We start from the raw sequence: 27,017 nt of genomic DNA, 5'->3' as shown, positions 1-27,017 counted from the left end.
TTTAAGAAATACCAGGGCACCTATGGTTCAGTCAGTAGAGCTTGTGACTCTAGATCTCAGGTTATGAGTTCAATCCCCACGAAGGGGGGTACAGTTCACTTAATTTAAAAAAAAGAAAAAAGGGAAAGAGAAATAACATCGTCTAACACTCAAAATCATACTAATACTGATCACAGAATTTCAGTCTTTTCAAATCAATTTTGTTTACTGTTTTAAAGAACTCTGTTGCTTAAGTAACTAAATATTTTAAGAGCATGAACTTTAAACACATGGTGAACTTTACTTTCTAAGGTTAGCTCTTATTAAATAAACATCAATCTCTGAGTTCATCAGAACATCTCATTCTGATGATCCTGGTAAATCAATTCTTAATGTTTTTCAAAAACTTTTAGTAAAAAGTACTAACTTTTTAGTAAAAAGTACCTTTGTAGTAGAAGTAACTGTGTACAATCAACAACTGAGCTTTTTAAACAAATAAACAAGTACTTAACAAGAGAAAATCTTGAATGATTCATTACTGCTTTAAAAGAAGGGAACTTAGAGGACACCTGGGTGGTTCAGTTAGTTAAGCACTGGCTCTTGATTTCAGCTCAGGTCTGGATCTCAGGGTCCTAGGATTGAGCCTCTGTTGAGCTCCGTGCTCAGCAGGGAGTCCACGTGAAGATTCTCTCCCTCTGTTCCTGACCCAGCTTGTGTTGGCAGGCACATTCTCTCTCAAATAAATAAATTGTTAGAGGAAAGAAGAAGGAAGAAGGAGGAAGGAAGGAAGGAAGGAAGGAAAGAAGGAGAAGAAGAAGGAGGAAGAGTAGGAGGAGGAGGAGGAGGAGGGGACTTAATTCAATTTGGGACATATTAAACCTGAGATGGTCATGGATCATACAATTGAAAATGTCAAACAGGAACCTAGGCACAAGACTCAGAGATTAGAGCTAAAAATATGCCTTTGGGAATCTTGAGCATATAATTATTAATGTTGTGGGAAACACTGTGCTCATTTGGGATAACATAAAATGAAATCAGCACCAAAGTCCTAAGGAACACAATATATATTACTGTTGCAAATGAATACCCCAGAACTATCATCTAGACATGAGGTTTTTAAACAATGTGGTCAACAGTAAAGAATAAAAAGACTTTTAAGATTTTATCGACTTATTTGAAAGAAAGAGAGCAAGAGAGGGTGAGTCTGAGTCTGGACAGAGAGAGGGAGAGACTCCCCACTGAGCAGGGAGCCCGATGTGGGGCTTGAGCCAGGGACTCTGGGATCAAGAGTTGAAGGCAGATACTTAACCAACTGAGCCACCCAGGCACCTCTAAAGAAAAAGAATTTTTTAAATATTTTCCAAAAAGAAATCTTTCAGCTTCCCTTGAAAAAATGCATTCTACTTTGAAGTAGTAGAAAAGGAAGAAAGTTCCTATAAACAACACCACAATGGCTGCCTTTAAATTAAAGAAGAAAGACAAATCCTGAAGACCAAAAATCATGAACTTTAAACACCGCTGAAATCTTCCTTCTGCTTTAGCATTTTGCGCCATTTCCAATTACTCCTTCTTCACAACTTGCTTAGAATTTCAAAGCACTATCTGACTGAGAAGATCCATTACTATTTGAGTAAGAAAGGTGGATCCTAGCCACAAACATTTCACTGTTTGAGCTGCATAACCTTCAGTATCTCACAATTTCTAAAACTAACTTTTTATGAGAAAAATTGAAATTATACATATTATATGTACCACATGGGGCTAGAACAAAATGCTACACAATTGTAAATATTTGCGGGAGAGTGAATCATTATTACTACTAACAAATGTATTTCCAAGCATGATATTAGTATTTATGATCATAAAAAAATGAGTATTTACTGCATTCATGCTATTTCACATATTTACTTTCTTTGAAACATATTAATACCTTTTTTTGTACATACACTAGAAATCAGGAGAAAAACTTCAACGGAAAATATTCTCTTATAATTAATTTTCAAAAATTAAATGTCCAATTGGTATCTACGGTTATACCATAAAAAAAAAAGCAAACTAAAACATAAGAGTATATAATACATATATTACATACGTAGTTTCTACATAGTTTAAATTCTTTTGCTTAAGCTTAGTAGATACTCTGAATTCTTCCCTTTTCTTTAAATATTCATCAACAAAAAGAAGGGGAACTGCTGAGTGAATACTGTTCCAGGACCCATTTTAATCTATACATTTTTCTTTAGCAAACTTCAATCCAGGTGCTTGGAAAACAACAGAATCCTGTAATTTCCAGTTTATCTTAGAAATCACCAATTTATCTTAGAAACCTTGTATTGCACCTTACACACATTTATCTTCTTAAATTCAGTGGGTTAAAGCCTCTGCCTTTGGCCCAGGTCATGATGGGGTCTTGGGATAGAGCCCTGCATCAGGCTTTCTGCTCAGTGGGGAGCCCGCTTCCCCCCTCTTTGTTTGCCTCTCTGCCTACTTGTGATCTCTGCCTGTCAAATAAATAAATAAATAAAATATTTAGAAAATTAAAAAATAAAAATAGGAATTTGACTCTATTTTTCCCATCCTGCCTGTGTGTATACAAGTTCTGGCCTGTAGGATACTTGGCTTCAATTGAAAAAATTATGCCTCTTCTCCTACTTCCCCAAACTGAAAGATATCATAAAATGGACGCTTCCTCTGTCAAAGTTTTAAAAGAAAAATATAGAAACATAAGAAACTGGTATCATGGGGTGCCTGACTGGCTCATTCTGTTAAGTGTCTGACTCTTATTCAGCTCAGATCATGATCTCAAGGTTGTGAGATAGTGCCCCACATTGGGCTCTGCACTGGGCATGGAACCTACTTAAGATTCTCTCTCTCCCTCTACCTCTGGCCTTCCCCCTCCCCTCCCTCCCTCCTCTCTACCACTCCCCATCCCTCTCTCTCTCAAAAAAATGAAATAAAAATTTAAAAATAAAAAATTTTTAAAAGGAAACTGGTATCACAATAAAGTACTTTAACAAAGGATTCATTTTATAAGTCATAAGGTTTGAATACCACTTAATACCCCCTAAATTTTACATTTTATATTAAATAAAACTGTTCTTAAAACAAGTACAAAAAATGTCAAGTTCCACTCCCTTTTCTTACTGAGATAATCATCAGGCACATCAATGAGGTCTAATATCTATTGAAAATGTTAATGTTAAAACACATCAAAAGCTATCCCCTACTAACATTTTTCAAAATTTTATTATTTCAATATGCTCTGGTATTAATGTAACTAACTTCTTTTCCATTTTGAATACAGGAGGAATTCAGATAAAGTTTCAGTCACGAAAACATTTTTTTTTTATTTGATAGAGATCACAAGTAGGCAGAAAGGCAGGCAGAGAGAGCGGGGGAGGCGGGGGCGGGAAGCAGGCTCCCTGCTGAGCAGAGAGCCCCATGTGGGGCTCGATCCCAGGACCCTGAGATCATGACCTGAGCCAAAGGCAGAGGCTTTAACCCACTGAGCCACGGGGGCGCCCCCATGAAAACGTTCGAAGAGCACTATACATCTTACAGTCTGGAACCATGAACCTAGACCACTGTAAATTTGTAAGTCAAACACCCTACTCAGAAGCTTTGCAAATATGCACCTATGATTTAAGGAGGCAAATTCAAGTTACAAATGTTAAGTTGACATTTTTAAAAAATCTCTTAACTCTGCTTAACTTTTTTCTTTGACCCTTCCTAAGATATTTTCAGGAAATATTTGTACACTTCATCTTTCATTTGAACATCTTTCTCAGCTTATATCTAACTCATGTCCTCAAATCCACACTTTCTTCTATTTATTGTCACAGAAAATATGGACTACTTCAGGTTTTTTTTTTCTTTTTTTAAATAAGGCTAAATGATATGGAAGATGAAGTGAGAACAATGAAAAAGTTAGGATTATCTCAGCGGTATTGCTAAATATATGAAAAACTGTCAGAGTACAACAGAATGCGCTTCAAATGGACAGTATAAATTCCCTTAATTAATCTACATTAAGCCACAAAATGAACTCCAAAAAGACTACTATTCAAGCTAAAAAGACCGTCTGATTTTAAGAAAGGAAATCATTTCCATTGTGTTTATTTACTTCATAACATAATGAAAAATATCTTACTAGAAATGATATATCAGCAAGAAAGTGCACTTCATATGATCCTCACAGAAAATTCTTTGCTCCTTTTTCACAAAATGCAATTGCTATAGGAAAAAAAAAAATGAGATGGGTAAGTGTTCTTAACTCCAAAATTGAACTAAATATGTTTTGTCATTATACATTATACATTCCAACACTATGCCCGGCAGATAGCTCCAAAAATACTTGCTGAAAAATAGGAAAATAAATATTTAAGTCATTTGTGGTATTTGCCTAATAAAAACATAATGTTAGCCAATGGGGAATTTCTAATGTCACTAACCTATTTTTTCAGTTAAGTATTATTTAGATGTTCAGTAATGTTCGATAACTCACAATTGAATAACAGTAAGGCCTTTAGGTATAAAGGAAAGATGTTAAAAGCCCCTTCCCTCAGTCCCCACCTTGCTCACCCAGATGGGCCAGGACCAATTATGGTGTTGTTCATCCAATAATTTAGAAATGCATGACTGGATGACTCTACCAACTCCCAAGTAAATCTGCTACATCAAATAAAAATGGTAATTTCTCCATGAAAAGAAATACCAGTCTTTAGAATCTGATTCGGCAATATTAATTACTGTGATACTATAATTTTATTTCCATTTCAAATCAACCCCTTCTCTAGAGGGGAAAAAATACAAATTGCCAAATATTCTTTTTGTATTAATAAATTAAATATTAAAAGCCTGAACTTTTAAGACATATAGACACACAAATAAGCTTTTTTTGGCAAGGTTAAAAAGAGCTTGCTTTAAAAAGCCAATTTTAGGGCGCCTGGGTGGCTCAGTGGGTTAAGCCGCTGCCTTGGGCTCAGATCATGATTCTAGGATCCTAGGATTGAGTCCCATATCCAGCTCCTTGCTCAGCAGGGAGCCAGCCTACTTTTCCCTATGTGTGCTATTTCCCCAGCTGATATGCACACTCTTGTGGTCTCTACTCTCTCACTCTTTCTCTGACAAATAAACACAATCTTTAAAAATAAATAAATAAATAAATAATGAATTGTTATTGGAAATTTGTGTTTTGTACATAGTTCTCAATTTCTAAAAGGAAATATTTTAAAAAATCAAATTCTTTTATAATGTTCTATAATGAAACATACTCTTACCTTCAAAATAAAACCTGAACTAAGATGTTAGTGCTACATCCAGTTATCATTAAATTTCATATATTAAATCTCCAAATCTCATTGCTTCTGTCCAGGCAAGGGCTAGACAACCTGCATCTCCAATTGCTATTACTCCCAAATCTGATTCCGTGATCCCCACCAACCTCCTAGCTAGACACTCTACCTTTTTTTTTTTTTTTTTTTGAGAGGGAGCGGCTTGCATTCATATAAGCAAGCAGGTTGGGGAGAGGGGTTTAGCAAAGGGAAAGGGAGACAGAGACTCCTAAGCAGGCTCCATACCAAGCATGGAACCAACTGCAGAACCCTGAGATCATGACCTGAGCCAAATCCAGTCAGACACCCAACTGAGTCACCCAGTCCCTCCATTTCTAATCAGCCTACATTGTTGTTAACCTGGACTTCAAGCTCTGTAATTCCGCTCAAATTTTCACCTCTGCTAGAAAACAGTGTGCCCCCATCTCTTAAACAATCTTCCCCAGTTTAACGGCACCTTCTGTGACAGCAACCTCAGGAATACTCTTACCATCACAATCACTTCTGGGAGGTGGGGGGGAGTAAAATCATACTGAGTTTTGTTTAAGTATGAGCCTCTTCTATTCTATACTTTATGTTTTTTTTAGAGAAAGAACTTCATGCATTTTTATATCCCCAATATCTAGTTAGTATTTGGAATAGAATTCAATATAGTCCATTCAGAAAATATTTACTGAGTATCCAATATACTCCAGACACCTTTCTTGTTCTAGTGAAAAATCTCTACATCTCTACGACTGATCTCATGGAGCTTGCATTCTAGTTGGGGAAGCCTACATCACAGAATGAATGAGGAATATGTAATATACAGCAGTTATATGAAGTCCTTAATAAAAAAAAAAAGAGAGTGAGAGAGAGAGAGAGAGAAAGCAAGGAAGTAAGTACTATCATATGGGATTAAGATTTGAGAAAGACTTAATGAGATGATGACAATAACAGCAACTGCAACAGCAGTATTTATCATATGCTAACCAATATCCTAACTGCTTTAGATGCAGTTAGGAACAGCAACAAAGGCAAGCCAACAATAATCTCATTATTATCCTCAAAAGGAAACTGACAGACTAAGAAGGTACCTACCAAGGTCACATAGCAAAGTCAGTCAAGTTGTCTAACCCGGGCATGCTTTTAACAGTTATGCACAACCACAGTTCAGCTCACTTTTTTTTTTTAAGGTTTTATATATTTATTTGTGAGAGAGAGAGCGAGTACGAGCAGGGGGAGAGGAAGAAGGAGAGGACGAAGCAGACTCCTTGCTGAGCAGGGAGCCCAACTCTGCTGGAGCTCAATCCCAGGACTCTGAGAACATGACCTGAGCCCTGAACCAAAGGCAGATGGCAAACCACTGAGTGACCGAGCCACTCATGTCATGAGATACCATGACAACAGGTGAGTGCTTGCTGTGAACAAAAATGATAAACACTGACAACTTCTCAAACTTATTCTTAAAATAAGTTTTAAGTTTCTATAGGATAATTACCAGAGCAGAAATTACACAAGACAATATCACAAAATCACATGGATACATCTTGTAAAGAAGTAATCTGAAACAAATAAAAACAGTGTAGACACTATCATTCCAATAATAGTTGAATGTCAAATATCACAGTTTATATAGTGAAACAAGTTACTACAACTTCCAATTTTCCATATTAACAAGAAGGGTTAAATGAAATGACTGATTCAAACTCCTCTTTTCAAATATCTCAACTACATTTTACAAAGCAAATAGATAACACTTAATACAATTGCTGATGATAACTGAAGACCTGAATGACCCAAGAAAAACCACTCCCTAATGCCTTCTCCTGTTATACTAGCTTGTTAATTATGTGCTTAATCAGTGAATGCCAACAAATTAGAAAGCAAAATGAAACAAAGTGCTCCTGACAGGGTATTAACATTCCCTGTATCAAGTCTTAAGGGCCTAAAATTCTAAGCATCTCCTCAAGCGTTGATAAAAAAAAAAAAAAAAAACCTCAACCTAATTATGAAGAAAATTTCTACTTTATGTTTGAACTTACCAAATTTCACTGGATACCTCTGCCCTGAGTATAATGCAGTGTGAAAGAAAAGAGGTTTGTATATGCAAACAGCTTTTAAAATCAATTCTGATTAAGGGGAAAATTAAACAGGCAATAACCAAAAATAAGTCTATAAACACAATAAATGGTGCATATTTGCTCAAATATTAATTTCATTTTGTAATGACTGAACGTTAACAGTCTTCAGGACCCCCAGCATGGCCTGGTACAACCTGTTTTGCTGGTAAACCTGTTTGGATTACAAAATGGGGAAGTGTTTTGAGATTCCAGGAGGACGGGGCTCCTAGGTGGTTCAATCAGTTAAGTGTCTGTCTTAGGCTCAAGTCATGATTCCAGGGTCCTAGGATGGAGCCCCACATAGGACTCCTTGCTCACTAGGAAGGCTGTTTCTTCCTCTTTCTCTGCCTGTTGTTCCTTTGTTCCTCCCGCTTGCTGCTTTCTCTGTTAAAAAAAAAAAAAAGAGGGGAGTGATATGACTGGGTTTAATCACCAGCTTCATTTGAGATAGGAAGAACTACCTGAGAAATGTTCTCTAGGTAGAATCATCTCTTTTTAAAAAGATTTTATTTATTTATTTATTTATTTATTTATTTATTTATTTATTTATTTGAGAGAGAAAGAGAGCGCGTACGTGGGGGAGGAGGAGTGCGAGGGACAAGCTCAGATGCAGGGCTCAATACCAGACCCTGAGATCATCACCTGAACCCAAAGCAAGAACTGGATTCCTCAGGCACTGAGCCACCCAGGCGCCTTTGGATTAATCTCTATCTTGAGGTTATATCTAGGATATTCTCCAGAGGTATATAATCAGGGCACCCAAACATCATAGAATAATAGGAAAATAAGACACCAGCTTCCTCCTCATTGGCTAACTCCCTAACTTCTGATTTGATTCTGGGGGGATAGAAAGGACACATTTGTTCTCATGCGAGTTTGAGTTTGCTGTTTTGTATTACTAACTAAATTCACATAATTGTGCAAGGGTTGCTAGAAATTTTAATCTTGCAAATCTGAAACTCTATGCACAGGGAAGAACCACCCCGTTCCTTCCACCCCTCAGCCCTGGGAGCCATGGTTCCAATTTCTGTTTGTAGAAATTTGACTGCTTTATTTTTTATTTTATTTTTATTATTATTTTAAGATTTTATTCATTTATTTGACAGACAGAGATCACAAGTAGGCAGAGAGGAGGAAGCAGGCTCCCCGCCGAGCAGAAAGCCCAGAGTGGGGCTCGATCCCAGGACTCTGGGATCATGACCTGAGCTGAAGGCAGAGGCTTTAACCTACTGAGCCACCCAGCTGTCCCTATTTTATATTATTTTCAACCATTTTAGAGATCTCATATAAGGGGACTCAGAAAATCTGGTGTCTGTGTGTGTATGTGAGACTGGCTTATTTTGTGGAACGCAATATCCTTAAGTTTCATTCATATGTAACGTGTGACAGAATTTCCTTCTTTTTAAAGAATAATATTACATTTTCTTTACTCATTCACACCACATTCTCTCAGCCCATCCATCCATCCATGGGCTCCTGGGAATAGTGCCCTATAAACCTAGAAATGCAGAAACCCCGTTCAGATCCTGATTTCAGTTTTCCGCAATACAGAAGTGGGATTACTGGATCATAGAGTATTTTTTAATTTTTGGAGGAAAGTTCGCACCATGTTCCACAGCAGTTGCACTGTTTCACATTCCCAACCATCTGCGCTCCAATTTGTTCACGTCCCTCCACAGCCCTGCCCGCTACCAGAAGTCTTCGTGACAGGAAGGGTAGGCTGATGCGGCAACCTTGGTAGTCGTCGTCTTTGAAGAAATTGTGACAGTTTTCTATCAACCACCACCCTGATCAATGTGCATCAATAGTGAAACGAGACCCTCCTCCCAGCTAAGATTACAGCTTGCTAAATGCACAGATGACGGTTAGCAGTTTTCAGCAAGAAAATATTTTTTAATTTGGGTGGCTGGGGGACTCCGTTGGCAAAGCAACGGCCTTCAGCTCGGGTCATGACCCCAGAGTCCTGGGATCGAGTCCCACATGGGGCTCCCCGATCCACGAGCAGTCCGCCTCTCCCTCTGTTCTTCTCCCCTCTCATGCTCTCTCTCACTCTCACTCTCTCCCTCAAATAAATAAATGAAATAATAACAAAAAATATTTTTTAAACAAGGCTTTTTTATTTGATTTCCATAAAAAATATTAATTAATGAATTATGTGCTTTATGGTGACATTTGCATTATTGCGGTGGCCTGGAACTAAATCTGCCTTCCCTAGGGCCCTGATGGCACCACGTTCCCCCTCCTCCCTCCAGGCAGGCCCAAGAGTGGGAACAGCTCCCCCTGTTGTTAGCATCTGGGAGTCTCCCTCTGCTTTTTGCCTTGCTTTCTGCTTCCACAGCTCCAAGAAACAAGAGGGCAAGCATCTATCTGATACATTGGGCAATTCTCCTTTTGTGTATATACGAGCTAGGTATATTTTGCATATTATACAAATTGTGTGAACATCATTTCTTTCTCTCTTTAAAATTGTTTTAAAAATTGGCAGCTTTCTTTACTGTTCTATTACTCTCTGTGACCGCCAAACTGACTGAAAGTGCCTTGTGAACTGCATGGGGGAGGTCTGTTTGCTTGCCATCTCTGAAAAACTTTTATTTTTGCTACATAAATTGAGAAATGTCGAAACATTTAGCAAACAATAACTAAAAGAAAAGGAAAAAAGTTTTAAATGTTAACAAAGGGAGAAAAAATTGTAACTAAACTCTGCTAAGATAATCAAAATTTTATGAAGTTGGAATAGGAAATTGTTGTTTTAGGGTTTTCTTTTCCCCAGTTTTTCAAGTCAAAATTTGTTCAGATACATATTAATTGACTTGTGCAGATGTCTCATACAAGCTTATGTGTATGAAAACAGCACACAAAAATGTTCATGCCATAGAAAAACGTTCTTAAAAAAAATGTTGATTATTTTAAATGTTTGTATGCATGCCAAATTTTGATAATTGTTAAAGTAACTGGAGATCTTTAACTGAAATCTTTAACTTAATATTTTCTAGTTCTAGAGGGTCTGGTGAAAATAATGCAACTGTAAGAATTATAGGAAATGAAACTTTAATGGAAAAATACTATCTGAAAACTATAATGCTAAATCTACTTGAATAAAAGCAATTGTACTATCAATTAAATAACTATCTATCTATCTAAATAATACCTAAACTAAAAAGAGATAAGTCAAAATAACTTTAAAGACAGAAAACACATGCAGATGTTATGCTGTGGTTGTGGGAATTCAGGACCGGCCTGCGGTGAGCTCAGTCAAATCCCCAGGGGGCTCTGGTGGTGTGGCCCAGCTGCCTGGGCCCTCAAGTCCTGGCTCTTCTCCTTCCTGGGGGTGCTGATGATCCAGGGGTTCTCTGACACTTCTGGGCCTCTGTGGGCAGCTGGTGGAGGAGCAGGAGTAAAAGGGCCACTTGGGAAAAGCTGGAAGTTGGACTCTGCTTTGGCCAACATTTGCCTGTTGTAATCACTTTCTTTCTTTAGCTCCTTGAGGCTTCTCTCGGTCAGCACAGCTGCCATCCAGCTTTCCTGAGCTCTCTTTGCATGGAAGAGGATCCCCTTTTGATAGTGTATGGCATTTTCCTCCAATTGTCTTCTGGTGTCTTCAGCGATCTCCTTGTAGAAGTCTCGAGTCTGAGACATGGCCTTGATGTTTCTACGTGTGCAGGAAAGATTCCACTTAATGTCTGCACACTGCTCTTCTGCCTCCGACCATTTTCTCTCAACGGGGCTGATGCATTCTTGATATAATTGAGGCAGAGTTTGAAGCTTCTGTTTCAGCTGCTGAATCTCCTCTTCAAGCTGTGAATTTTCACGCTGCAAAGAGGCCTCCTTGGCTTGAAGATCTGTTATTTGTGCCATAAGCTCCTCATTCATTTGCTTTCCTTCCTGCAATTGTCTGGCTAGTTCCTGCTTTTTCACTTCAGCACTTTGAAGGGACACATTGGAATCAGCATCATCAGTGACACCCTTCAGATCACCCTCTGACCCGTGGATGGGGCCATCGTCATTTTCTGTTTGCCTCTTTTCCTCGACCTCACAGTTGACATGACCCAAATGATCTCCAAGGTGTGTGGGCCCGGGGAAGGTCTTCAGCAGGTTTTCACCCACGGGTACTAACTGGCTGACTTTCTCGTTCAGGGCCTGTTGGAATCCTGCGTTTGACTGTTCAAGCCTTTCTTTCTCCTGCTCCATTTCATGGAGTCTCTGCTTCCATCTCGCAATTTCTTGGGCGAGCCGTTCTGGACTCTGGAGATCAGGAGGGTTTTTATTCACATCACCCAGTGTTTTCTCCCCAAGATCTTCTCCCTTCTCTTCTGAGGCTTTGAAGATGGGTCTGTGACCAGACTCATGAGATGATTTAGGAGGCTGGCCCTTCAGCAACTTTTTCAGAAAGTCAAGAGTATTCTGAAGAGACAGCCTACAGAGGTTTGTATTTATTGCTGATAAGCACGAGGATGTTAAGTTGGGAAGACTGGCCTCCGCCCCGGGCAGACCTCGGGCATCATCAGCTTGTGTCAGCGGTTCCATATTCTCACTGCCTTTTCCACAGACTTCAGCGTGGGTGAAACACCTTTTGCCTGACACCTTCACACTTCTCTAAAATGTGTTGTTTCTTCACTGGTAAAACCAGTATCACAGTTTATACCAGGATCTCCCAGGGAAATCCACGGAGACCTGAAACGTGTCTCCAGCTTTCAGAAATCACCAGCAGAGGACCGCACAGGTGGTCTAGGACCAAGTGGAAAGTGGATCTATGGTAGGCAGGAGGCCATCCAGGGCTATGGAGAGCTCCCCAGCTCTGCCTCCAAAGGCCAGTGTTCTCTGGGTCTCAACTGAAGGCTCAGAACCTTGGGGGGCGCTCTACCTCTAAGGTAAACAGTTGCCTGACAACCAGAGCACAGCAGTTGCATTGGGGGATGGGGAGGCCAGCCAGCTTCTAGGAGATAGTTGCTCTAACTTTGCCCTGAAATAAAAAGTGATCTCACTTCTACAGGCATGGGGGGAGGTGGAAAGACTGATTGTAGCCAGGTGTCCAGCCACTGAAGGCCCACATGACCCGACAGGAAACCTACGGGTCAAAGCAGGGCCAGACCTTGACCATTCTCTCAGGACCCCCACCTGTAAGTGAGGCTCATTCTCCTGATTTAAAGCTTCCTTCTGCTTCAGAGAAGCCTGGCCCTGTCCTCCAAGGTCTCAGGGATCTGTCTCTTTTGAGGTCCCCTCAGCCACTCTGGGCAGGCAGCTTCCCAGGAGTGAAAGGGTCTCCCCAAAGGTATTAAGACAATGGATTCTAGTTCTAGCAAGTCAGAAGAAATCAGCTGGAGCTGGCAGAGTCTCATGAATTCATGAATTTTCTGTGGAGCCAGCATGTCCAAGAATATTTGGAAGGGATTAACTCTGTTCTAGGGGTAACTGCAGTGGTCCATGTGGTTCTCCATCTTTAGCCCATCACCCCCAAGATGGCCCCCAGGAGGGTCCCTGGTCCACAAAGTCATTTCCAGAAGCAGACCTGTGGGGAGAGGGCAGGTCCTTTTTTGGGCTCACCTTTTATTTCATTAAACCCTGTCTCACTCCCCAGGCATCTCTCTGGCAGACACAGCTCAGAACCCGTGAGCTAAAATGTTCATTCTTAGAAAGGGTTAATAATTATGGTGACTAACATAACACAATAAAAAAAAAAGAAAAGAAAGGTTAATAAAACTGACATAATCTCAGTGATCAAGGGAAAGAAAGACACAAAGTAGCAATATAAGGAATGGAAGACAAAATATAAAAGAGAATATGAGCAATATGAAGAAAATTAGAGCATATGCACTTTGAATATCAATAATATTAACAATTTAAATAAAATAGAGAATTTCTTGAAAAACCCAACTTACCCAACTGGCAGAAAAAGTAGAAGAGTAGGAATCATTCTATCTCTTACAGAAATTAAATATTTACTTTAAAAAAACTCTCACACAGTAAACTCCAAGGACAAACAGATTTACTGGTAAACTTTTCCAAGTATTCAAAGAAGAAATATATTACTATTACACAAACTTCTCCAGAGAACAAGAAACAAGACTTCCCAACTCATTTTATAAGGCCAGCATAACTTGTCATAACCTAAGAATGACATTACAAGAAAAAAAAATTTCAGAATAAACTCACACACACACACACATACTCGCAAAAATAAAAAATGGGGTAAGAACAATCAAATCAAGTGATATATATAAAGGTGTATTTCAAGAAATACATTTTTAAAGCATTCAAATGCTTTAACATTTGAAAATCAACCAACATAGGATACTACATTAAAGAAAAAAGGGGAGAAAAATACCATAGAATCATCTACATAAACTCAGAAAAAGCTTTTGATAAAATTCAATACTGATTCAGGATAAAAACAGTGGCATTAGAAATAGCAGAAAACTTTTCTATTCTGATAAAAGGGATCTTTTAGAAAAACTCTCAGTAAATACCATAATCAATGATCACATATTGAATGTGTTTTCCTAAAGTTGAGAATGAGACAAAGGATGCCCACTACCTTCACATTTATTCATTATTCTAGAGGTCCTAGCTGGTACAATGAAACAAGATAATGTAATAAAGGATTTCAAAAAGAGTAAATCACTGTTCACAGACAACACAACTGTTTACATAGGAAATCCAAAATAGTGTACAACTTATACTATTAGAAATAAGTAAATTTTGAAAGTGAATTTTGCAAGATTGCTAGACACAAAGTCAACATTAAAAAAATAAACTAAGCTTTTATAGGCTTAGCAACAAGCATCGAGACTAATGAAATCTGGGGAAAAACATAATGACACTAAAAAAAATCCAATACCTATAAATAAACAAAATAAAAAATGTTTAGACCTGTACATTAATGAAAAACAAATGTAAGGTAACCATATCTATTTATGGATTACAAGACTTAATACTGTAAAGATTTCAGTTCTCCTAAATCAATCCATACATCTGAATTCCAGTAAGTTTATTTTGTTGATTCTCTTAAGTGAATATATTTTTTAAAGATTTTATTTATTTATTTCACAGAGAGAGATCACAAGTAGGCAGAGAGGCAGGCAGAGAGAGAGACAAGGAAGCAGGCTTCCTGCTGAGCAAAGGGCCCGATGCAGGACTCGATCCCAGGACCCTGAGATCATGACCTGAGCTGAAGGCAGCGGCATAACCCACTGAGCCACCCCGGCGCCCATCTCTTAAGTGAATATTGACACTTGGTTTCACTTGGAAAGAAAAATGACAAGAACAACCACTCAGTCATGCAGAATACCATGGTAGAGAATTTCTACTACCAAATATTGAACTACAGTAATTAAAATAGTACAGAATTGAGCAAGGATATTAAATACAAAAATGGAACAAAACGGAGTTCAGAAACAGCCCCACATGTGTATGATTCCTTGATTCACAGCAAAGGCAACCCCTGTCATGCAATGGAGGAAGGATGGATGGTTCTTAAAACAAACTGTACTGGGTGAACTGAGTATTTATCAGGAAAACAAATCTTAACCCAACACCTCAAACCATACACAAAACTAAATTCAAAATGGATAACAGATCTAAAACATGAAAGGTAAAAAGCAGAAGAAAGCATAAAAACAATCTTTATGGACTTATGATAGGTAAGTAATTCTCCAACACAACATAGAGCATTAGCCATAAAGGAAAAAAAAAGGAAGAGAACCTGGACAACATTAAAAAAAAAAAAAAGAATTGAAAAAGTGAAAAGGCAAGCCATGATATGAGGGAAGTTATTTGAAATGCACACAATGAACAAAACACTCAGAATATATTATATACAGAATGTATACTAATAATTACTAAGAAAAAAGCAGTCAAGGAGACTGCCTAAGAAAAGGTAGTGAGGTACGACTTAACAGGTAAGTCATAAAAGAAGGTATCTAAAGGGCCAGGAAAGATATGAAAAGGTGATCAACTTCATCAAACATCACAGAAACTTAAAATTAAAATGTTACTTTTGCTCACCCACCAGAACAGCTAAAATGAAAGGAATAAAAACTAGTAATGGTGAATATTTAGAGCAGCTGAGCAGCTGGAACTTTCACACCCTGTTAGCAGAGCAAAAATTATAAATCAGTACAACCACTTTAGAAAACTATTGTTATTAAAGCTATCACAGGTATATTCTCTGACTTAGCAACTGTACCCCTCGGTACATACCCAAGCATGCATAGGTACCAAAGACACACACGGGAGTAATCAAAATAGCACTCTTTATAATAGTCTCAAAGTAGAAAACAACCCAAAATTCTATTTACAGTAGAAAAAATAAGTGTACACATTGTGTTCTATCCACTCAATGGGATATCATACATCAATGAAAACATATATGAATATGTAGATTTATAAAATACATCTACATATATACCCACATGCAACACTAACATTAATTTCACAAACATAATGTTGCCCAAACGAACACATGCTGTTCACATAAATTCAAAACCAGGGGTAATTAACCTATGTGTTAGAAAGTTCAGTTAATGATTTTCCTTCCCTGGGGCAGGGAGATAATGCCTGGGAGACAAGACAGAGAGTTTCTGGGGTGGTGCACTGGGATATGCTGGTTACGTGGCCATGTACTTTTTGCAATAACTCTCTTAGCCACACTTAGGATTTGTGTGCTTTTCTTTTATGTTATACTTTAATACAAAATTTACTTTTTAAATAGAAACATATTATGCCAAGAAGGACCAACACAAGGTTTCACTAGAAGCTCCCAAATGGAAGTCAAGTGAAAGCTTCCAAGTAGAATTGAAGTGAGGTGAAGCAGCTCTTAAGTGCATGGTAGTGTCAACCCCAAGAGTTTTAACTCACTCTTCTAATGACTTGAAGTGTGATTTTATCTTAGTAGCTCCAAAAATCCATCATTAAAAACTCTATTCGCTGTTACCTCCTTCAGTACTGCTCGCTAAACAACCCCAGAGGTTGGTAGTTCCTTCCATAAACCCTCCCAACACCTAAGCTTAGCATCTATCTGCCACATAGTTAAATTTCTTCTGTAGGCTATATATTTTGAATGAGTCTCCAGTGCTTAACAGTCTCTCTCTGATATGGTAAATATTCAAATTTGGATGAATAAGTGACACATATTCTTTTCAGCACAGAAACCTTTTTCCCCCATTTTAATGCAAGAATAATGAAACTTTTAACTCAAAATCCACAAGTTAAAAATGACAAATTACGTCTGTGCCTAATCAAACCTGAAAACCAAATTGTCTAACTACCTCCACAGTACGGTTTCTGCATTCTTTGCCAAAATCTCCTGAGAAGAAATTCAGACACCCTTACCCTTGCCCCATCTGGCAGCTTAGTAAGAAAATGACTTAGGTAAACTCAGCATATTAATTATTAATTCAGGCTAATTCTAGTTGCTGAGTATAGTGGCAAGCTTCATCTTTTAATAATATCATTTCCTTAGCTTAAAAAGCTCCATTACACAGTCACTTACATATGCCTAGCTCCTTTTTCTCTCTAAAGTTGGGATGTCTTTTCCACTGGTAGATCCAGTGTATCTATGCTGAATTTAAACATGACTCTCTATGGGATAATGAGAGTTCAGGGAATGTTACGTCCTTTGCCAGTTCTCTGCTTTTATGTTATTCCCCGAATAAACCCTATTTTACATTAATATTGCATGTGTTCATGAAGCAGGTCCCCCATGTTCCCTCTATGTGACATAGTCCTCAGATTTATGAAGGGACATTTACTTGCAAGCTTGCTTAGAATCATGATGGAATAGTTATTTTCTCACTCTCCCCTGTTTTATCAACCTTCATAAAGAATCATACTGTGTGAGCCCTACATTTTATCAGAAGAATTTTCATGAGATGAATCAGGAGTTCTCATCATTTAGGTCCAGTGACAACTCTAATCACTTCCACTAACTTCTCTATCAGCTATTCAGCTGAGTTTTGTCTCCAATTATATCCATATTACCAGATGAATTACTACTCAGACTCGGCAGATTTTATCTTTAGTGCTGTTCTGTTCCTCGTAAGCTTCCAGAAACCAGCTTTTCTGGAAACTTCTCCTGAGAGGTAAACTTTCCAGAGCAGAATCTACCCCTCCTGCATATGCTGTGAATACTAGATTATTTACAATATTCTATGAAACTATTTTTCCTTCTTTCCTGTAAACCAAGAGCATGGCAAACTTCTTAAAAGGCCAGGAGTAAAGATTTTAGGCCTATGGGCAACTACTCAATTATGCTGTTACAATGTGAAATCAGGCACAGACAATATGTAAACAAATGCACATGGCAGTTTTCTAACAATGATTTGTTTGTAAAATGAGCCAGCTTGCCCATGAACCACAGTTTGCCAATACCTGCTCTAAACTCTTACAATTTCTAGTCTTCATATATCAGTACTATAATTATCTTGAACTTATAAGGGTTTATTGACACTGGTGCTAAAAATTAAGTTCACTATATTTTATCAATTAAAACTGAGATCAATATAATAACTGTTCTGGGAATATTTGTGATAATATGAGTCATAAAAAAATTCTCTTTATTTGTTGGTTAACCAGAAAATTTAAGTGACTAAAGCACATTCACTGATAACCATAGTTAACTTAGGTATTCCCTAATTATGAAAATAGAGGTGAGAATTTATAATAATAATTAACCTATTAAAAACAAACATAATCAAATGAACAAAAGACTAAGTATATTACAATAAATCTACACAATGGACAGTAACGGTGGGACTACAGTGATCTCTTCTTTTCCCCTATATTTTCTAGAACCAACATCTATGATTTTTGCAATAAGAAAACGTTTCTTTAAAGCACATGATGACAAGCTAAAAGTGTTTAAATTTTTTATTTAGTTTGAAAACAAAAATAGACTTGGAATTAAATTTAAGAAAAACTCAACCATTCTATCCTATGCTCCTCTTTAAAAAAAAAATATTTACATCAAGAATAAATAAGTTAAAATTTTCATTTACCTGTCGATTCCTCTCATCCATTATGCGTGTGATTTGAATTTTCTTCCGCCCCATTTTCAATCACCTTTCCTTCCTTATATTCCAAACATTTAATTCAAAATGTATTTTCTTCAATACCCTAATGCATCGTACACAGCTTCTATTATTTCAGCTTCTGGTGCAAGGGCTACAGCTGGAATTTTCTAGAAGATCCAAAAGAAAACACAAATTAGAAAATTTAAGTTCTATAAGTTTGTAAATCATGGAAGTGTTATACAAATTTCAAACTTACCTCTGCGCTGCACATAGGCACATATTAGTTGAAATTCCTGGTTACATATTGGTAGTTAACTTGAAGCTTTGTTAACTTCACCCCTAAGAAATCCCTTGAATCTTTTTGTGCCTCTAGCTCTGGCTGAAAATAAGCTTTGAGTTTTTCTCAATGCATATAGTAAAAGCAACAAGAGCCAATACTTATTGGGATTTTTCTATGTGCCAAGAATTTTTCCATGTACCTGATATATCTTAACTCATTCAATCTAAACAGCATTCTTTTTGGTTTAATTATCATCACCATTTTATAAATAAGGATACTGAGGCAGAGAGATCCTAAATAAATATGTCCAAGGTAACACACACAGTAAAGGGCAGGGCTTGGAATATGAACTCAGGGACTCTGGCTCCAGAATTTCTCTGCTTGGAAAATATCCTTGGAAATATCCTTGGAAAGTTTCTGATGTCCTCCATGTCAAAGGATGAACTAAAAATCTGGGTAGCCCCAATCTGCCCTTACAAATGATTCTTGCAAACTGCCCTCGCTACCACCCAAATTACTGTCAATCCATAAAGGCACCATATGATTTCATAATAATGTCCACTTATTAAATGAAATATTGTTCCTTTTAGCCATTTAATAAAATTCTCCTAATTTATCAAGATTCAGTTCCCCCGGATAGAGTAAACCATAGCACCTTATACTCTGTGGCTATTTGTATAATAAATTCTAAGTCCGTATTCCTGAGACCATGAATCCTTCAAGAACAGGATTTTTTTTTTTTATTATTATTCCATTTATCCCTGTAATTCAATGACTGGCAATGATATCATCTGTCATGTTCCGAATGACAGTTGTGTCAAAGACCTAGTGTTTTCAAAACTTACATAATAAAATATTTACAAGGGAATAAAAGACAAATACTAAAATACAATAATAAATTCTCAGGGGAATTTTATTCAAGTATTTCTAATATTGTGCATATACAGCCATAAAACTTTAAAAGTACTGTGCAAATCCATGTTTGATTAAATCTGGCTTTTGCTCAAAAGCAGTGAATTTTTCATTTCTTAACACTACCATCATAACTATAAGCATGGCATGTCTTACGTATCTTCCCTTGTATTCTTTCATTTCTTCATTCATACAAACATTAACTGAACATCTATTAACAATTGATAACCTATTAACTGATCACCAACTTGCAAAAGTATTCTACTTCCAAACACTGAAGTAGGCACATAGAGTAAAATATTTAAAAAGAAAAAAGGCATGATTTCTGATCTCACTGAGTTCATAGTTTAGAGGGGAAAACAGACATTAATCAAACTACCATATAAATGAGTCCAGAAATTAAAATTAGGATGTTAGTTTATTTGACCTAAATTCACAAGTTAGGTAAGGCTTCCTTTGGAATGTGCCTCAAACCTGAGTATGAAGGTATACATTCTAAGCAGAGAGAATACCATGTGCACGGAAGCAGGAAACATTAGAAAAACTGAAGGATGGCTAGTCAACTGGTGGGAACCAAACAAACAACTGTGCTGTAGAATGTTTTTGCTTCCTCATGAGACTGCACTATAAACCAATAAAAGTCAGTTTATTCAAATCATGTTCCTTTACAGATCACACTGCATTCAATTCCCATTATAAAAATTTGAACTGTAGTAGACAAGATAAATGTTCGTGCATTTCAATTCTAATGCCTCTAATGCCTCTAAGGTGTATGTACTGCACTCTCTTTTAGAATCTGAAAAATTCTGAATTCTATTAGACCATATCTAAGCATTTTGCTTTTGACAATAGTTGAATAGGTTACTTCAACCTTCTCTCTTAAGATTTATTTATTTCAGAGGGAGGGTGAGAGAACATAAGCAAGCACAAATGGTGGGGGGTGAGGGGACAGAGGTAGAAAATCTTCAAGGAGACTCCGACCTGAGCGCGAAGCCTGACAGAGTGCTCAATCCCACAAACAATGAGATCACAACCTGAGCCAAAAGTAAGTCAGATGCTTAACTGACTAAGTCACCCAGGAGCCCCAAACCAACCTTCTAATAATGAGAAAACAACAAGAAAAGTAATCTGTTCAAAACCACTGGAGAACTTCCAAGACAGAATTGAAGGGCTGAGATCTGGAGGAAACGGATGAGAACACACTTCAGATTAATTCTCCCCCTAGTCATTAGTAGATTCTTAAAATATTGCCTGAGCCCCATGTCAGGTTCCCTGCTCAGCAGGGAGTCTGCTTCTCCCTCTTCCTCTCCACTCTTGCTCTCTCTCTCACTTTTTCTCAAATAAATAAGAGTGTGTGTGTGTGTGTGTGTGTGTGTGTGTGTGTGTTTATTTTTAGACCCAACAACGTTGGCTGAGAGGCTGAGAAGCTAAACAGAGCTTTCAACAGATCTTCAGTAGGACACAAAAATAGATGCAAGGTCTGCCAAGGAATAGCCCAGCCCCAGTAAACACACCGGGAGTAGGGAGGGAATCCAAAAGCCTATACCCTAGGTATATACGTAAATTAGAAATAGACCAGACCAACAAGGAGGAAAGTATAGCTTCATATCATCTCAATCCCTGATTAGGTTAAGGAATCTGGGTTACCTAGTGTCATTAGCCTAGCTGCAGGCCAATAAAAACTCCTGTAAAGATTTTAGCAAAAGTATATCTTACCAGCAAAAGTTAATATCATCTAGAAATTTAAATGATCTTATCATTATTATATAAAATGTCTAAAAATGAAAAATAACCAGTCAAGACCTGACTTGAAAACTCAGATTTTAAAATGGCAAGAAATCAGACCCATAGTAGATCCAAGTAATGGTGTTATCAGAAAAGAACTTTAAAATATGTGAATGTGTTCAAAGAATTAATAACGACTATTAGCAGATAATGCTAAAAGTATGGAAAACAACTGAAAAATACAATTCTGAAAACAGAAAATAAAAAAATAAATCATAATAGGTTAGAATACAGCTGAACAATCAATGATCCAGAAGCTAAGAAAGAGGAAAATACTCATACTGATGCCCAAAAAGACATAAATTGGGAAATACAGAAAAGAGTGTGAAAAACTTATGACACATGGATCCAAAATACATGTAACTGCAGTCCTTGAAAGAAAAGAGAGAAATGTTTAAAGACATATAGTTGAAAACTTTTTAAAAACTTACCAGTGACATCATGCCACAGAACCCAGATCTACAAACTCCCAAGCAAAACAAATCCAAAGAAAACCACAACAACAAACATATCAAAGTAAAAAGGGTGGATGGAGGGAAAGAGAGAGACTCACGCAAAGAGACACAGCCACAGACAGAGAGATCTTAAAAGTAGTCAAAAAAGGAAAGATTTACAGTGGACTTTTTCACAGTAGTAATGGAAGTCAGAAGACATGGAATGATATTCTCAACGTGCCAAGAGTGGGAGAAATGCCAAACTAGAATAGTCTATCTGGCAAGTAATACTCCTGAAGGGGGTGGGGGGGGGGCAAAACACAGACATCTGTAATCAAATAGAAACAAAGAATTTAACACCAAAAACAATGAAGGGACTTCTTCAAGTAGAAAGAAAAAAGGATGTTTTCTTTGCAGAAATGTCGGTTCATGTCTTCTGCCCATTTCTTGATTGGATTATTTGTTCTTAGGGTGTTGAGTTTGCTAAGTTCTTTATAGATTTTGGACACTAGCCCTTTATCTGATATGTCATTTGCAAATATCTTCTCCCATTCTGTCAGTTGTCTTTTGGTTTTGTTAACTGTTTCCTTTGCTGTATAAAAGCTTTGGATCTTGACAAAAATCCCAATAGTTCATTTTTGCCCTTGCTTCCCTTGCCTATGGCAATGAAAGATGTTGCTGCGGCTGAGGTCCAAGAGGTTGCTGCCTGTGTTCTCCTCAAGGATTTTGATGGATTCCTTTCTCACATTGAGGTCCTTCGTCTATTTGGAGTCTATTTTCGTGTGTGGTGTAAGGAAATGGTCCAATTTCATTTTTATGCATGTGGCTGTCCAATTTTCCCAACACCATTTATTGAAGAGGCTGTCTTTTTTCCATTGGACATTCTTTCCTGCTCTGTCAAAGAATAGTTGACCATAGAGTTGAGGGTCTATTTCTGGGCTTTCTATTCTATTCCATTGATCTATGTGTGTGTTTTTGTGCCAGTACCATGCTGTCTTGATGATGACAGCGTTGTAATAGAGTTTGAAGTCCGGAATTGTGATGCCACCAACTCTAGCTTTCTTTTTCAATATTCCTTTGTGTATTGGAGGTCTTTTCTTGTTCCATGTAAATTATAGGATTCTTTGTTCCATTTCTTTGAAAAAGATGGATGGTACTTTGATAGGAATTGCATTAAATGTGTAGATTGCTTTAGGTAGAATAGACATTTTCACAATATTTATTCTTCCAATCCAGGAGCATGGAACATTTCTGCAAAGAAGACATCCAGATGGCCAACAGACACATGAAAAAGTGCTCCATATCACTCGGCATCAGGGAAATACAAATCAAAACCACAATGAGATATCACCTCACACCAGTCAGGATGGCTAATATTAACAAGTCAGGAAATGACAGATGCTGGAGAGGATGCGGAGAAAGGGGAAACCCTCCTACACTGTTGGTCGGAATGCAAGCTGGTGCAACCACTCTGGAAAACAACATGGGGGTTCCTCAAAATGTTGAAAATAGAACTACCCTATGACCCAGCAATAGCTCTACTGGGTATTTACCCTAAAGATACAAACCTAGTGATCCAAAGGGGCACGTGCACCCGAATGTTTATAGCAGCAATGTCTATAATAGCCAAACTATGGAAAGAACCTAAATGTCCATCAATAGATGAATGGATAAAGAAGATGTGGTATATATACACAATGGAATACTATGCAGCCATCAAAAGAAATGAAATCTTGCCACTTGCAAAATAAGTCAAGCGGAGAAAGACAACTATCATACGGTCTCCCTGATATGAGGAAGTGGAGATGCAACATGGGGGGTTAAGGGGGTCGGAGAAGAAAAAAATGAAACAAGATGGGACTGGGAGGGAGACAAACCATAAGTGATTCTTAATCTCACAAAACAAACTGAGGGTTGCTAGGGAGAGGGGGAGTGGGAGAAGGAAGGTGAGGTTATAGACATTGGGGAGGGTATGTGCTTTGATGAGTGCTGTGAAGTGTGTAAACCTGGCGATTCACAGACCTGTACCCCTGGGGATAAAAATATATGATATGTTTATAAAAAAAATAAAAAATTTTAAATAAAAAAAGAAGAATGAAAGAAAAAAGGATACCAGACACAGCTTGGATATTGCACCAAAAAGTACGTACATAAACAAACAAATAAGAATAAGGAAGAGGGTAAATATGTAACTCTGAGTAAATAGACTAAAGAAGATAATAATACACTGTAGAATTTAAAATATTAATAATACACAACAACAGTACAGTACAGGAGTAAATAAAGTTAAGGTGTTCTAAAACCCTTTCATTTAATGGGAAATAAAAAGAGTACTTTTTTACTTTTTGGACTTGAGTCAAAGATGCATGTAAGAGCAGTAAAAGTACAGAAAGCTAACAAGCTAATGGAAGGGGAAAATGAATTAATACCTGAATTGTATTAAAAAAAGATCTGATGACTACAAAAGTACATCTTAAATATGAGATAGAATGGAAGTAAAAGCATGGAGAACACACTGTGTAGAACACAAATCAAAAATAAAGATCTGTAGCTATACTTTATCACAGTACATTTTTTTATTTTTTTTGAAGATTTTATTTATTTATTTGACAGAGGGAGAGAGACACGGTGAGAGAGGAACACAAGCAGGGGGAGTGGGAGAGAGAGAAGCATGCTTCCCACGAAGCAGGGAGCCCGATGTAGGACTCAATTCCAGGACACAGTAAAAGCTCAATTCACTGGAAAGAGCTAGCAATTCTAAATCTGAATATACCTAGTAACACTTAAAGTCAGGAATCTGTTCCTTAAAATCAGATATCCTGTACAAAATCCTAACTAGGACTTTATTTTCCATGTTTTTAAATAGGAAAAATTATATTACATATAAACTCATAATCCCCAATTGTTTCTCTTTTAATACTTAACTGAAATACAGAAAATGTCCATTTATAATAGAAAATTACCATGGTTAGGATGTAAAATACTACATGACTTCAGATGCTATAGCTTTCTCACTGGCTTTATTTCCTTTTCCATGATTTAACACTTTCTGTGTTAAACACTTTTTGTGCTTTCTACAAAGCTAAGCAAAATTAAGGGACAAATACAACAGCAATTAGAAATTTATGCAAGACATACACATACAGCAGATAACAGCTCAAAGGCTTATAATATGGAAACCTCTTTCTTTTTGCCAGTAGCAACAGAGATGCACATTCCCTCTGTTGACAGAACATGACTCAAAAATGTCTACCTGTGATTCTAATGTTCTACAAATTGATTTGAAATTTACTTTGTGACTTTGCCCACATATCAGTTTGTTAAAATATTGTACTGAACTGTGCAGATGGAAAAACACTTTTGTTTTCAAAATTTATTTGAGAGAGAAAGCAGGGTTGGGAGAAGGCAGAGGCAGAAGGAATCTCAACCAGACCCTGCTGAGCACAGAGCCTGATGTCGGGCTCAATCTCACCACCCTGACATCATGACCTGAGCAAAAATCAAGAGTCAGACACTTAACGACTGAGCCACCAAGGCACCCCAAAAACATACTTTCTCCAAATAAACTTTAGTCAGTACCAAGGGAACTAGTAAGTAAGACGACAAATCTAGCAAGTTGATTTTAACAAAGCTTTCTCAGAAACTAATGGAACAAGCACACCAAAACAAGGAATAGATTAGAAGAAACAAAAAGATTTGAATTTTACAATTACCAGCCTGACATACAGTACAGTATGCCTAACAAGAGCAGAAGACACATTCCTTGTAAGTGAATAAAAACATTTGCCAAAAGTGACCACATGCTGGATCATAAACTGCTAACAAATTCCAAAGGACAGACATGTTTCTCTGACCTCCAATGAATTAAGCTATGAAGTAACAACAATATGATTAGAAATGCTTATAGAGTGAAATTAAGCAATAAACTTCTAATCAACTCATGGGTCAAAGAAGAAATCACAGCCACAATCAGAAAAGAATTGAACACTATACAATTCACATAACATCAAAAGTTATGGGATGCAGGTAACACCATGCTTAAGAGGGAAATTTATAGCTTTAGAACACATATATGGAGGAAAGGCCAAAAACCAATGTTCTAAGCAACCATCTGAAAGTGTTATAAAAAGAACAAATTAAACCCAAGACACTACAGATGAAGAAATAAAAGAGCATACCATAATGAAATAAAAAATATACAACAGAGATCAACAAAACTAAAAGTTAGTTCTTTGGAGGGAATAATAAAACTGGCAAGTTCCTGGAAAAAATAATAGAGGGGCTGAAAATAAAACAAATATCTGTCCCCAAAGGTTTTGGATTAAAAAATATGAACTTGTTTTTTATAACATGTGCTGCATTTACCACATGAAGATTAATACGAATAACCAACAAAAATCTGAAAGCAAATTATATCAAACTAAACTCATAAGTATAACTCTTTTTAACTACTACTTCCCATATTTCTGGCTCAAATGCTGTAGTAACATAATTTTAACACTCTTTAGATCCCATTAGGTGCTATAATTTAATTATACCTACCACCTTTTCACTGTTCCTCAGCCAGTTTATGTCTCTTTATCTAATTAAATTCTCATGCACCCTCACTCCCTCGGCTCTTGCTCTCCCTCTTCTCTCCTCCCTCCAGTCATTTCCTGGGAAAGAACCCGCTCTTGACTACCTGCTTACTTCCATGTAGCTGAATAGGCTGAGAATAAACAACCATACTCACCAGGCTAATTAATCTTTCCTTAAGTTCAGTAATTTTCCATTTCCCAGTTATGTGCTTGATTATTTGATGCCCTATTCTAACACTCTAACACTCATCACTCATCCTCACTTTCAGTTGATGACTTTGCTACCTATTCTACTTATGGAAAAAACAGTAATCAGAAGAGAATCTCCTCAAGTTCCTGCCATCATATCTATCAATCCATCAGCATCTGTCCGACTATACATGCCTTCTTTCCAATTTAGGTCTTGGCTACAGCAATTCCTCCTTTCTTTCCTTCAAAGTCAAAATTTTCTTCTATACTGAAGCAAGCACTCCCACGGGCAAAACATTAAATGAAAGATGCTATTATCTCAGTTATCCAAAACAAAACACAGAAAACAAAAATGCCTTGATCCTGAAATTTAAAATATACTAAAAGAAAAATCCATCTTTGCAGATTCTGAGATGT

At 37.2% G+C, this 27,017-nt stretch overlaps 1 protein-coding gene across 1 annotated transcript in view; it reads right to left on the bottom strand.

Moving 5' to 3' along the window:
• The window catches only part of LOC309867645 (myocyte-specific enhancer factor 2A-like), a gene marked incomplete at both ends in the record, with an annotated part of 115,624 nt that extends 97,162 nt beyond the window's left edge, over positions 1-18,462 (bottom strand). The window contains 1 exon segment of the mRNA XM_082736704.1: positions 18,409-18,462. Within this exon segment, the coding sequence (XP_082592830.1) occupies positions 18,409-18,462 (54 nt within the window).
• Positions 18,463-27,017: the final 8,555 nt, after the last annotated feature.

Source organism: Mustela nivalis (genome assembly GCF_964662115.1).
Source record: "Mustela nivalis genome assembly, chromosome: 6".
Classification (NCBI taxonomy): Eukaryota; Metazoa; Chordata; class Mammalia; order Carnivora; family Mustelidae; genus Mustela; species Mustela nivalis.
This window is presented reverse-complemented; position numbering and strand designations above follow the sequence as displayed.